The sequence below is a fragment of the Leptosomus discolor genome, chromosome 1 (assembly GCF_034619465.1).
Source record: "Leptosomus discolor isolate bLepDis1 chromosome 1, bLepDis1.hap2, whole genome shotgun sequence".
Classification (NCBI taxonomy): domain Eukaryota; kingdom Metazoa; phylum Chordata; class Aves; order Leptosomiformes; family Leptosomidae; genus Leptosomus; species Leptosomus discolor.
This window is the reverse complement of record NC_141391.1, coordinates 86,398,102-86,411,754: the sequence shown is the minus strand read 5'-3', so window position 1 is coordinate 86,411,754 and position 13,653 is coordinate 86,398,102. Positions and strand designations below refer to the sequence as shown.

Sequence of the window (13,653 nt, the reverse complement as noted above, 5' to 3'; positions counted from 1 at the left end):
CCACAGCATGTGAATACAATGCAATCTTTAAGAGGGAATTGCTTCAGACATCCCAAGTTGCTGTTCTTTGGCTTGGGAAACCAGCCATCCTCAGGGTAGGGGAAGCCTGAGAAGATAACCAGTTCCAAATTTGGAAGCCATGGGATATCAGAATGGCAAGGCTGCTCCATAGAGGTGATCCTGGAAACCCTGAAATATAGATAATGTCTGACAATTTAATTGCTACTTGCCACTAAATTGCTGATCCTTTAAACTGATCAACTTGGAAACACTGCATTCTAAAACAAAGTGTTAGAACTTCGTTTCCGCAAACACTTGAATTTGGGGTTTATCTTCCTGGGTTGGAATGAAAGAGAAGTCCAGAACACTCAAATAGTAATAGGAAGAAAGTCAGATCACACCTTCATGTCATATAGTGGCAGTAGTTAGGGTACGCTTTTCATTCTTGTTAGCTGGGGAGAATCTTCATTTCATCTTTTATGTGTGATCTTTTCATTCACCTGGAGGTTTCATATGCACTGACATAGCCACCTAGGATACTTGCTAGTTCCTCTCTGGAGTTTCTTTACAGTAAAAGTGGAGATTTTGTTATTATCTTTATAAAATTACCAACTCTTTAAAGGCTAACATTAATTAGGGAGGGCCTCATTTAAGAATCAACAGTGTCTGTAGAGGAAAGAGAAAATAGGTTGCCACAAACTGATGTTACTGCTCTTCCATTTATCATGGCGTAGTCTCTTATGTGCATTAAAAATATCCCCAAACCTGAAGGAGCCTAGGAGAAATGTGCTTTCACACTTAGCACTTGTGCTAATGTGCTTTCACTTAGCATTTGACGTTAGTTTCACGCTTTGCAAAGATGAGGCAGTTCTGTTTCTGGAGTCTAAAGCTTTTTCTTCTTCTTATAGTACACACTGCAATTTCATAGTCAAGCTGGCTGAGAGAGAAAATATAAGCAGTTTAACAGACAAAGTAGGACAAAGCCAAGTTGGTAAGTTGTGCTTTAAACACAATCTCATCACAGTTACCCTTTCAGATTAAATTTCATATCTTTACGCGTGACTTCCAAGTAGCTAAAAGAAAGATTGTTACTTATTTTTAGATAAAAATATTTTTTTGTTGAACAATATAAATATATAAAAAACGCAGCCTTCTGATTTTTGGGTAGGGAGGGGGAAGATAGAAATATGTTTAAAAAACCTTCGGTATAAAGTTGCTGACTACATTAATAAAGCAGACTGTGAAAGGATTAGGTGTAAAACTACTTGAGAACATAAATGTCATACTGAAATGGTGATCTGAATTGAAAATAGCTGAATTGAAAGTTTATAAAGTAGCCAAGCTCTCTAAATGATATTGTGATGGCATGGAGTGGTGACTCATACCATTTGTCTCTGTTTCAAAAGCTGTAGCTTTGCATTTTGGTTTGTTTACAATGGCAAAGAGAGAAACCTGTGTTTGTCAGGCATTGTGGTGCTTGTCAGGCATTGTGCAAAAATCTGGGGGTATTGCAATATACTGACTGGTCAAGATCTGTTTTGCCAATGTCATTTCAGGAAAAAACCTCAAAGTCAATCATTCAATATACACTATTTAAAAAACACAAACCATGTGCTTATTTGAATATCCTACTTAACAGTATTAGCAATTTTTATGCTTGACGGTAAACTAGGTTAATGCATCTTTGTCATCTCAGAACGTTGTTGCTGTTCGTCACTGAAGTATTGTTCCTTGACTGCTGAAGAATTACAAATGTAGTAAGTATAAATACAAAATTTGACTTGCTTATTTCCTAAATTTCCTAATGCATTAATAGAGTCAGCTTCCATGTTGCAGTGTAATAGCCAGGAAGCACTCCACAAGAGCAACCTGACAGGCATTTTTCTATGTATCTCCCTCCCTCTTCCTCCCTCTTCCCCTCCGTTCTCTTCCCTGTCTTTTTTTGTTTGTTTTTTTTTTGGTTTTGTTTTATTTTTTGTCCTGATGCAGATAGCTTTTCTGTTCGGCATCAGGTTACCTCCAGAAATAGCAGCAAAGGTAGCAGTAGTATTTATGGACTCGTTAGTTAACAACTGCAGCAAAATAGATTGTAAGAACCCTCAAAATGTTAGAATTCATGTTTGTTACTAGAGCATGAAATAGCCAATCTGATTGATTTTAAAATATACATTATTAGTAGTATGTCCCTATTGTTCATATATATTCCTCTACTATAACTTGTTTTCTTTAAAATATAAACAATGTTGAAATTAACGTGCATTTCTGTGTCTTTTTTTTTACAGTACTATACAAGTGCCACCTCATTCTATATGGGTTCCTTTTCCTCGTTCTCCTTCTCTCCCTAAAAAGACTTCCTCCAAATCTAATGCTTTTATTTCCTCCACTATGCTTTCAACCAAACAAGGCCCCACAGTTAGACCACTGATCACACCGCTCACAGAAACTTCTTTTTCTGGAACTCTCTCCACATCTCCCACTACAAATCCTCTCTCTGAAACTTCCACCACATCTACTACTGAAACTTCTGTGTCTTCTACCAGTGTTATCACTACACTTTCCTCTTCTGAGTCTCTTGCTCAACCTGCCATGCCAACTTTTCCTTCCATAGCTTCTAATAAATATGTCACTACTTCCACACCTACAACAAAATCTGTCACTAATGCTGCTTTCTCAGCTAAATCCGATGCTCCATATCTTAACAAGACCATTACAATAATTTCTCCTTCCGTAAGTTTCACTAAACATTCTGCAGTTTCCTCTTCTGAGCTTCCCTCCAGACCTTCAATACCAATTCCCCGCATTGAGGCTGCCACCAAACCTGTTGCACAAAGTCATCCTGCTACAGATTTGAGCCAACCTATTTCTGGTAACAAAAAAGTTACTGCAGCTCCTATTCTTCCCCTTACTCCTTTCACAATAACTTTGACACCGACTGTTAGTCCTATCAACCATTCTGTCTCAGCTTCTCATCCTCATTCTACTGCTGATGGCCATGGTAGCCTGCCTAATGGGAGCCCAGGTAAATATGACAAGTAAAGTGATTTTTTTTTTTTTTTTTTTAATTTGAGTGCCGTATACTGAATTTGCTTTTAAACTTTATTAAACAAGTTTATATATCTGAGCTGTGACCTTCCACTTACTCTGAAAAACCTGAGACAACTCCCATGAGATGTATACTTATTTTAAAATACATTCTGATGCCTTTGGCCATGATGAGTGATACCTCACCCAACAAATTGGTTGGTAACTATGGTAGATAGGTATTGTGCTGCTAAGTGCCCAATGGGTACCTTTGGCAGAAAAACCTAAGTCACAGAGCCAGGTAGCTATTTTTTTTTACTAAGCTAGTATTTAAAATACTGCAAATCAATGTTGGATCTTCCTTAAAATATTGTTATTGATTAGGAATATTCTTAATGGCTATGTATTTCCTTATGAAGATTGTACTCATCTTTACAAGCTTCTTTTCAAACTGCTGATCTTTTCTTGATTTTATTCTACTTCCCAGTGGCTAAAAATCCAAAATAATAGATTATTTAACATCACTAATGGTCTGATGTGAGGAACTTTCTAATCAATGAAAAGTAGAGTTAGTGCTGGCCATTTGAAACCTTGCTTTATGTTTTCATAAGATTTAAAGTATTGCTCTCTGCAATGTAGCTGATAGGGAGAAAAGGGATTCTGTCTCACATAACATGTTGAGAGACCTTACAAGTTGTGATAAAGTTTGTTAGTCAAGAGAACTGCTTAATTTTTCTACTTCTCAAAGCTTACTTCATTTGTTGAACACAATGTTTAAATAAGTGTACAACTTTTCTTTTGTCACAGGAAAGATACTATCAGCTACCACGTACACGACTTCTGTATATACCACCATTAGCATCACCACAGCTGAGGAAATAGTGTCCAAAATAGAAGATGATTTAGCAGCTGGAAAGGTGGAGCCAAAAGATGTAGAAAGGATGGTTAGTGAGGTTAGCAAAGTCCTGACTGCTTCTCAACCATTACCACCTCAAATTTCTAACAGGTAGGTCATTTCGGCAGTAGATTAGAGGTGTGTTGTATTGACTGTCTTGATAAATCAGCTTCAGCCAGTTTCATTTTTTCGTAGTCATAATCCAAAAGAATATTTCTTATTCTTTAATGTACTTAGACAAAATGGAAGGAGTATCGTTATAGTGTTACCACTCTACATGGAAAAGAGTGTATTTTTTTGTGTGTTGACACTGCAGTAAGCGAGCAGTGTATTTTACGCTGCACTTCGATTGCTGCTTCATAACCACAACTTGCCTGAGAATTTTGGGTGTATGTGCTTGGAAATACTAAATATCTCTTTTTCTTAACAGAATTATAAAACTGGTGGATTATATTGGCTTAAAACTGAACTTTTCAGCAACGTCTGCTGATTTTGCCTCCCCTTCCTTGGCTCTGGCAGTTGTCAAAACCAATAGCATCCGCTCCAGCCAAATGTCTTTTGCTGTCCAGGACTCAGCTGATCTCCAGGTTAAAACATTGATGATTCTAAATACTTAGAAATTCTCAAACATTTATTTTTGAATATTCATGTTTTTATGTTTCTATGTAACATGAGTTTGTTCTGTGTTTATGTCACAATTTCAGGGTCTTTGTTCATGTTAGTTTCAGAGAAAAAACAGTTTGCTGTTGAAGCCCTCCACAGTTTTTCCTTTCATTTTCTGTTGTGTTCATAAGCAACAAACTTAGCAGAAACTGGCATTCAACTAACAAGCTGTTAGAGAGGGTACAGCCAGAACACCAGAATGGACAGAGTGCTTGGCAGAGTACTTTGCCTCAAAAACCCTGAATCATGAGTCATTTAATCACCCACCCTGACAGTGCTGAAATTTGTCAAGAAGTGTTGCCAGATGGCTTCATCTGTTAGAAGGAGATTAATTGCTGAGGGTTCCAGGAAAGAACTATTATGTTGCTTGGATAATGACATTCATACATTTGTCACTCATGGCTAGTTGGTCTCGCCAAGAAAGAAGTGCTTAGAAAGTTTGAATCCAGTTTGTCTCACTCAAAACCTCCCTCCTGCTTGAGGAAATAAAGCTTTAGACCAGTCTTTGAGGCTTAAGCAAGGAGAGGTGGAAACTTCTGGGCAAATTTTGGCACGTTCTGTCCTCTCAGAGAGAGAAATAGCTTCATGTAGCATGAGCTAATGAAAATGATACAAAATATTAACATTTGAGTTATTTTCTATTTTCTTAGCAATATGTAGTGCATGAATGTGAGGTGCCTAGGAGGTTGCCTAGGAGGTGGTAGTGATGAAAAACAGATACTTGCTAAGTAATGATTTTTTGGAAATCTCATGGCACTGGCATGAAATACAGAGAATTTTTAACAAATATCACTAGTTCAAACTAGAGCAACGGGAATGCTTTTGTGGAGTTGATTCAGGATTTCTTTGGTGGCTGTCTAAAGCAGTGATCTCCAAAGTGGGGTGTGAGCGCCCTGGTTTGTGCATGTGACAGTCCATTGGGGTGTGGGAAGAAAATATTTTAATATTATTTTTATATGATTAATAAATAAAAAAATATATATTCTTTATAATCCTTTTAAAAAGTCTGGGTTTTGTATGTTTTATAACGTGCATAATATATTAGTACAGAGTACATGCGTATAACTTATAAATAGATAGATGTATTTTGGGGAGCATGCTCAAAAAATTTTTAGGCTGTGCATGATCAAAAACCTTTGGCGACCACTGGTCTAAACAGAAGAGTTAAACCATATTGTTAGGGCACTGTGGGGAGCTCACACTGTTATTCCTATTACAGCCATTCTTTGAATACACAGATAATTTCTTTCTTCAGTTTTGCTGATGTTTCATATCTCTCAGGAACTCTGAGATGATGATATTTGTACTTAATGTGACTACTGTGCGGCAAGAAAATGTGAGAGGTTTTGTACTAAACAAAGCTCTCTGTCGTATAAGTACAGCACAGAAAACTGGGTGGAAGTTCAGATCTTTTTTTATAGCGTTAGATCACTAAGCTCTTGAGATATCTGAATTGTAGCTTATCTGGCTTATTTTTGTCATTTTTGCCAGATGATCATAAAGTTAGGGTTTAAGTTCTTAGGTTCTACTTAACCTACTGTACTTAAAAACCTGTTGACAACTAATGGCTAGCTATGGCTTTTCTGACATACCTCATATAGGGTATAAAAATGCTTTGCCTTTCCAGTCTTCCATGCTGTGAAATGTTGATCTCCCTCCGCAGTTACATAGACCTACCTAGGTTGTTCCTCTTCGCCTTTTTCGAATCAGTATTATCCACCACAGTGACGTGTTCTGTGCCTGTAAGCAAATGGGTAAAGCCAGAGTATTTTCAATGGTAGGCAGACCTGAAATGAGTTTTATCCTTTTCAGGCCTGCAGATGCTATTTATTCATTGGAGCAGGATAGGAATGAAAGAGCAGCAGTGAGTTCCAGATAGTGATTAGAGAGAGATGTATTTCAAGTTCCAAACTGAAAATGAGTCACAATTTAATTTTTCTTTACTGACTGAAATGAACCATAATCCTTACATTTGTTTTTCAGATCTCTCTAGGCATTAATGCAATTAATGATTTAAATAATCTTGGATCAATTACACTTCCTTCAGCATTGCTGACAAATTTACCCCCTGAAGAGTTGGACTTGGCTTCTAGAATTATATTCAACTTCTTTAAAAAGACCACTTTGTTCCAGGTATCCTTTTGATCCTCTGTTCATAAGGGTTTTAAACTTGAGCCTAGAGCAAAATAAAGTATGAATGGACTTTTTTCCCACAAAACACATTTCAAGACTTCCTGATTTAAAAACTAATTGCTTTTGTCCAGTTCTTACTCTGCATAGTAACTGAGCTTGTGGGTGCTGTAATCTACTGTTGTTTCCTTTAAGATTTTAAAATCTGATTCTTTTTTGTCATTCTAGGATCTGTCCTTGAAGAATGCATCTTTAATCAGCAATGTTATATCATCAAGTGTTGCTAACCTCACAGTTAGCAACTTAAAGGCAAATGTTACTGTCGTTTTACAGAATATCAGACCTAATCAGGTATGATTTACATTTTGGCAGACTTAAAGGACAACTTTGTTGCTTCAGTTGGAGTTGTCGTAGAAGAAATACTGTAGTAAGGATACAGATCGGTTGGTTCTGCTTTACTAGTGTGGACACTTCGTCTCTATCTGGACTTTCAAAATCACTCATCTTTGCTTATCACTTCTATAAATTTTTGTTCTCAGATGGTTTCAGGGAATTTCGCTCTATCACTTACCCGTCCAGTTTTTACCTTTCCTACCTACACTTTGGTTTTATTCCTCAAAGAATAAAAACTCTTAGATGGAAGCCTGGCAGTAGGGGTTGCTACGGAGATGCTGCAATCATGACATTTGTAGGTGCTTCATGGCCAGAAAGCAATATAAGTCTTTCTTGGGGGGAACGTTGTTCCTTAAACTGGAACACAGGATTGTGTCATCTGGAAGTATTAGGGCTTATATAAAGCATCTCTTTCCTAAATGAGCATCAAGGATTAAAATCTATCCCATGTCTTAAAAGAGTTTAAAATACTAAAATATTATAAACTGTAAAATGTAGGGATTCCACTAATGTACCTGAAGCTTTTTTCAAGAGCTAGCCTAGTATAGTCTTTATTTCTATTGATCTAATACTGAGTTTTGAGATATGACTGTAGAAGTATTAGTATTCATAGCAGCATAGTGTATTACTGCTACTAATTTTATTATTTTCATGTGTGTATGGGAAATCTATATGTAAACCTTTAAAATCATGGTGATATAAGTCCATGGTTTACAAAACAAAAAGGTTTTCTGTGTGGTCATGTTCTTGATACTTACAAAATCAAGAAGGATGAGAAATCCTAAGAATTTGTGTAGTGTGGGAAGACAATGAAAGAGCATTCATAATGTTCTACCAGGAACAAAATCTTCGCATGAGAGCTAGCTCCTATATGATGACTTCAAATTTATTCAGCATATTTTCACACACATATTGCAATATTAGTCCTTTCTATGCACCTAAATTCATTTTGTGTTCGTGTAGAACAGGTATATTTCATGTATGTAGTATTTATTCTTGCCTGTATTTTGTAGATAATTCATAAATTACTTGATCATAAACTCGCAGTTTAGTAAAACATCTTTCTTTTTTTTTAACCTCCTAAACAGGATAATTCAACAGTTAGATGTGTTTTTTGGGACTTTAATAAAAATGGTAAGTACTTGATAGCACCCAAGATATCATGCTGTTTTAACTATGTTAACTCATGTTAATATAAAGACAGGCTTTTATGAATAATAAAGTTGTTTTCTTCAACAGGTGGACATGGAGGCTGGTCATATGAAGGTTGCATAGTTAAAGAAAGTAGAGTAAATGAAACTGTCTGTTCATGCAACCACCTCACAAGCTTTGCGGTTTTGATGGTAATTATTTAAAAAATGATGCAATCTTACCCTGATTCAAGAACACATTTAAGCATGTGTTATCTTAAGCAAATAAGTATTCAGAAAGCATGTATCACCTATGAAATACTACTCAGATTCTATTCACTTCGGTGTTAGTACATATAGCTGTACAATTAGTCATGTGCTTAAGCTGCTTGTTGAATGGGGGCCCGTGAATTCCACTGGAGTAAAAAATTCCTTAAGTGCTTATTAAACTGCAACTTTTACATTTAGGCAGTTGTTTATATTGTAGGAAATTAAAATTAGGATAAATCAATTTTTAAACAGATTTTTAATCAAATGGGATTTCACAAGAGAATATCTCAAGTTGGAAGGGACCTATAAGGATCATCAAGTCCAACTCCCTGCTCCTTGCAGGACTAGATTGGCTTTTCTGTTTTTCAGGTAACAAGATCCATGATGAAAAGAGCTGTTTCCTTTTCTTTTTTTAATTGCAAAGGGAAAGGTGCATTTTGGGGGTTTTGATCTTTTTCCGTTTAGTAAACATGTTCTCTGAAATTAACTTCTGCTTCCATTTTAGAACTTGTATGGAAATACTCCTTTGAATCCCACACAAGAATTGGTACTGACTTTTATATCCTATATAGGCTGTGGCCTCTCTGCAATTTTTCTTTCTGTTACTCTTGTGACCTACATAGCCTTTGAGTAAGTACCTGTTCAACTAAGCTCCCATTATTCTTCAATTATGATTGCTCGTAGTCTTCACTGCAAAGTTCTTTCCAATAGTTAAGGATTCTGTCTCCGTTAATAATGCACAAATTTGTCCAGTTTACCAGGAAGGTGTTGATTCAGTCTTCAGGAATGTTAATCTTGTGGACAAGTGAATTAATCATGAGGCTGTATGCAGTCAGAAGTGAAGAATCGTAGAATCATTAGGTTGGAATAGACCTCTGAGATCATCAAGTCCAACCGTCGACATAATACCACCATGCCCAGCGCTCTTAAATATTTTATAATGGATTACTGTAATAGAAGTGTGAAGGAATGTGTTTAAGATACAGCATATGTAGAGCAGTGCAAAATGATAACATTTTTAAATGCATTTGTGTTCTTTGTTCTTTGTTGGAATGTTTTCTTATGTTTGAGCCTTAACTGTTGAATCCTCCATACTATGTGTTGGAAATCCTCCTCAAAGTTACTCAGCACACTTTTATGCTCTCATTATGCTGTCATCAAGGATTACTTGTCTCTATGACGGCTTTAGAATCCAAATCAAAAGCCTAATCTTAGCGATAAAGAACAGTCACATTTGGGGTTTTGGAAGTACTGTAATAAGGAGGAGCCCAACATACCATGTAAAAAAAAATAGTCGTGATACTAAATTTTAAGAATCTAAGTTATTATTTCTATTTATGTAACCTGATTATAACAAACTTTGTTCGTATGGACCATTAATTTGGAAATCTTTTGTAAATTGCTCTCTCCATGTATAAATGCAATATATGGAGCATTATATATGAATGAAAATATAGAATTTTTTTTTTCTTGGCATTTGTGCACTAGGGACTACAAGAGAGGAAGTAAGCCAGGGATCCATGGACAACTGATGTCATCTCACCAATTTGCTTTTTTTTTAGGAAAATACGGAGAGACTACCCCTCCAAAATCCTTATTCAGCTGTGTGCTGCATTACTTCTACTCAACTTAGTTTTTCTCCTTGACTCATGGATTGCACTGTATGATACACGAGGCCTGTGCATTGCAGTTGCAGTATTTCTTCACTATTTCCTCTTGGTTTCCTTCACCTGGATGGGTCTAGAAGCTTTCCACATGTATCTGGCCCTTGTGAAAGTCTTTAATACCTATGTACGGAAATACATTCTTAAATTTTGCGTTGTTGGTTGGGGTATGTATTTTTTTTATTGTGGTTTTTTTTTCCTTTTAGATGCTAAATAGATAAATCCTCTTATCAAGTATTCCGGTGAATATGACATGATTCAGAAATGAAAATGAAGCAGTCGTTAAATGTTAGGACCTTGCAATGACCAGGTATTCATTATCAGTAAACCTGGTCCTATATATTCCTCCTTTCTGAGGTAGGGAACTCCCCCCTAACTGCAGAACTGAGGCTGCTGCAGTGCAAATTGGTAATGAATTTTCCTTGTGCAAGTACAATAAAACCAATTTTGTGCATACTTCCATTTACCAGACAGATGGCATTAGTTGTGTTTTGAAAAGAAATGCCAGTAAGTGTATATATTCCATTTCTGGTATATCACTGTTGCTAACAAAAAGCAGCAAAACAGATCTAACTGGATAAAAGATGAAGATATTCTGGACCTGATTATCCTCTCTGCCCACTTGAATAAACATGAATGAAAGCACTAAAATCAATAGAATTGTTTTCTTAAAACAGATGTAAGAAAGAAGTCAGGTATCCTGAATTTGGTGTTTTAAATCAGTTTGATGAGTGAAAGGTTTGGAGCTAGCTGTGGAGAACTCCTCGTTTCTTTGCAAATTATGCTCCTGAGCAGTCTGAATGCTCCAGTTTTTAGATTCTCTCAGACACCTAGCAGTCAACAGAATTGAACAGACAAATTTCAGAAACAAGTTTTAGATTTCACGGAAAAATAACAATTTCAAGTCCTCATAATACTCTCTGTCATGATTTTCACTTACATGTTTGCTCATAATCTTTTAGGGTTACCAGCAGTAGTTGTGTCCATTGTGTTGGCAGTATCACCAGATAATTATGGACTTATAACCACTGGAAAGGTTTCAATAAACAGACCCAATGAATTGTGAGTTAAAGGAAGGTGCTTTTTTGGGGGTGGGTGGGAGGGCGGTCCTACAAAATTGCTTTTCTTTAAAGTAAAGGTGGGGAAGGGACGAAAGCAATGGGAGACCTTTGAAATGATATAGCTGTACAGTACGTCGTGTGTTTTGTGCTTATTGCCTATAGCTCTTACCCTTTGGCCAAAAAAAATAGTTTTTACTAAAGAGGCAAAAATGGTTTGCATGTGCAACAAACTACACCTTTATCTCATGTTTGTTTTACTTAATTTCTGTTTCTGATAATGGTTGACAGACTGTTCTTGTGTTCTAGCTGCTGGATTAAAAATAGGATTGTCTTCTACATTACTGCTGTGGGATACTTTTGCCTGATATTCCTGATCAATATCAGCATGTTCATTGTTGTGCTGATCCAGCTCTGCCGTATCAAAAAGAAAAAACAACTTGGTGCTCAAAGAAAAACCAGTATTCAAGACCTTAGGAGTGTTGCTGGCCTCACGTTCTTGTTGGGAATTACCTGGGGATTTGCTTTCTTCACAGTAAATGAGGTATTTACTTACCTCTTTACCATTTTCAACACCTTGCAAGGTAAGTTTATCCCTCATGTGACAGTCCATTGTGTACAATATAATGGAAAAAAACGTTTGGAAATGGCTTTTTCTTGATTCAGGAATAAAGATGTAATTTTGGTACGTGCTTTAACATGTTAATTAAAATAGAGATGATACTGCTTTACTATAATCTTAAGTTACAGTTATGTTACAGTAAGGTACAGCAAAGCTAGCTACTATTTATAAGTGTAGTATATTTATATCTATAAATATTACCATTTTTAAAATGTATGCAAACCAGACACCACTGGAAGTGACTATTTCTCTGGTCAAGAGATCAGTTGTAAGTTGTCAGTTACTGTAAGTGTTCACGTGGTAATACAAATAATGTAGTAAAAACTGTATCATTTTTCCACTTACCCCTCAGGCTTAGGGGTGAGGTGTGACATCCAACAAAGGGCCATGGAGGCAGGCAAGGCTGCAACATCTAGAAGTTAGTGGTCTAACTCTTAAGCATGGCCTTTAGTACTTAAGAGCGTATAAGAAGTAGATATGAAGGCATGCAGGTTTTCAAAGGCCAAGATGCTACCGGACTTATCCAAAAGCAGAATTTCAGAGGTACAAAGGCTTTCATATAAATACGAGGTACCGTAGGTGCCTACAGGTATCTAAGTATACCTGAATTGCCCTACTGAAGTTTGGATCTAAACTTCTGCTTAAATGGCACTTTAGATGACTGGCTGGCTGATTTTCCAGAGAGACTAAAGCAATGAAAATTGCAGTTCAGTGTATATACCCCTCCCCTGTTTGCTGTGTTGATTTTTGGGTACCTTACTTTTTGGTAACTTGAGGGGTTGAACGCACATTTTCCCAAGTTTTGCGTGGGATTATGTGAACTAACGCAAGGCTAGTTCCTGTGTCGTCAGAGTAATCTGTTACATGAAGCTAAGTTCCTCTTTTGCCCAGTTTTAAGTTAGGTGCTAGGCAAATTTTGATATTAGAAGTAATAAAGGTGCATAAATTGTATTGACTTCAATTAAGCTTACGTCAGTGTTTCAAAACTGTATTTGAAAATGGTATAGAACCACCTGTGTAGAGCAACACTTAGTTACATTCAAAAATACATCTTAAAAGCCAAAGATAAGAAGAATACTTAAGCAAAGAAAGATGCGAGTAATCTCTTCTAGTGGAATTTTACATGCTTTTAACTGGCCTTAAAAGCAGTGTAACCATAACATACACGTGCATCTGCACCAGTCTGATCATTTAGTTTTCCTTCGTGTTGTTTTCTATTCGTTGTAAACCTAACATATCTGTTCTCAGGGGCACACTGCAGCTAGAAAATTGTGCAAAGACTGAGTGCCACTTTTCCTTAAAGGGGGACAATGACAATGGGCTTTTAAGGAGGGAAGGTTAGGTCCCACCCTCTGTCAGAAGTGAATGAGAAGCAGAAAATAAGTCTGGGGCACTGGCAAGAGACAGGGATGAGCCCCATCCCTTCTAGAAAATACTTGGCTTTGAATTTGTGGTAAAAGGTGTACCATTTATTATTATTTTTAGATACGAGTTATATTCTTTGTATGAACGCTCAAAATTTTGTAGCATTAATGGTTTTGTTAGAGTTGGTCGTCACAGGTTAGCTGCTAATAAAAGATGGGACAGTGTCACACCATGTGCTAACAGCTGCATAGCCTGGCAGTGTCGTATCATACCGTCTGTTTGTCATTGCTTCGAATTCTTTTCCAAAATCATTAAGGACATTTCAGGATGCACAGAATTTTTGCCGTCTTATTTGATAGAAAGAAACTTTATGCACTTTGTGGATTTGATTATATTTGTTATTCTTGCATTTGTGTGTACGATTCCTTTCATCTGTGTAAGG

General features: G+C 36.6%; 1 protein-coding gene across 3 annotated transcripts in view; it reads left to right on the top strand.

Annotated features, from left to right (window-relative positions):
* ADGRG2 (adhesion G protein-coupled receptor G2) overlaps positions 1–13,653 on the top strand; it is a 51,187-nt gene that overhangs the window by 28,150 nt on the left and 9,384 nt on the right. For all 3 annotated transcript variants that reach the window (XM_086465924.1, XM_086465866.1, XM_086465982.1), the window contains 13 exons: positions 909–991; positions 1,697–1,757; positions 2,283–3,019; positions 3,829–4,027; positions 4,347–4,503; positions 6,563–6,712; positions 6,938–7,060; positions 8,191–8,236; positions 8,342–8,445; positions 9,008–9,132; positions 10,065–10,333; positions 11,129–11,228; positions 11,534–11,808. In XM_086465924.1, coding sequence (XP_086322050.1) covers positions 909–991; positions 1,697–1,757; positions 2,283–3,019; positions 3,829–4,027; positions 4,347–4,503; positions 6,563–6,712; positions 6,938–7,060; positions 8,191–8,236; positions 8,342–8,445; positions 9,008–9,132; positions 10,065–10,333; positions 11,129–11,228; positions 11,534–11,808 — 2,429 coding nt within the window. The remainder of the gene's footprint in view (positions 1–908; positions 992–1,696; positions 1,758–2,282; positions 3,020–3,828; positions 4,028–4,346; positions 4,504–6,562; positions 6,713–6,937; positions 7,061–8,190; positions 8,237–8,341; positions 8,446–9,007; positions 9,133–10,064; positions 10,334–11,128; positions 11,229–11,533; positions 11,809–13,653) is intronic.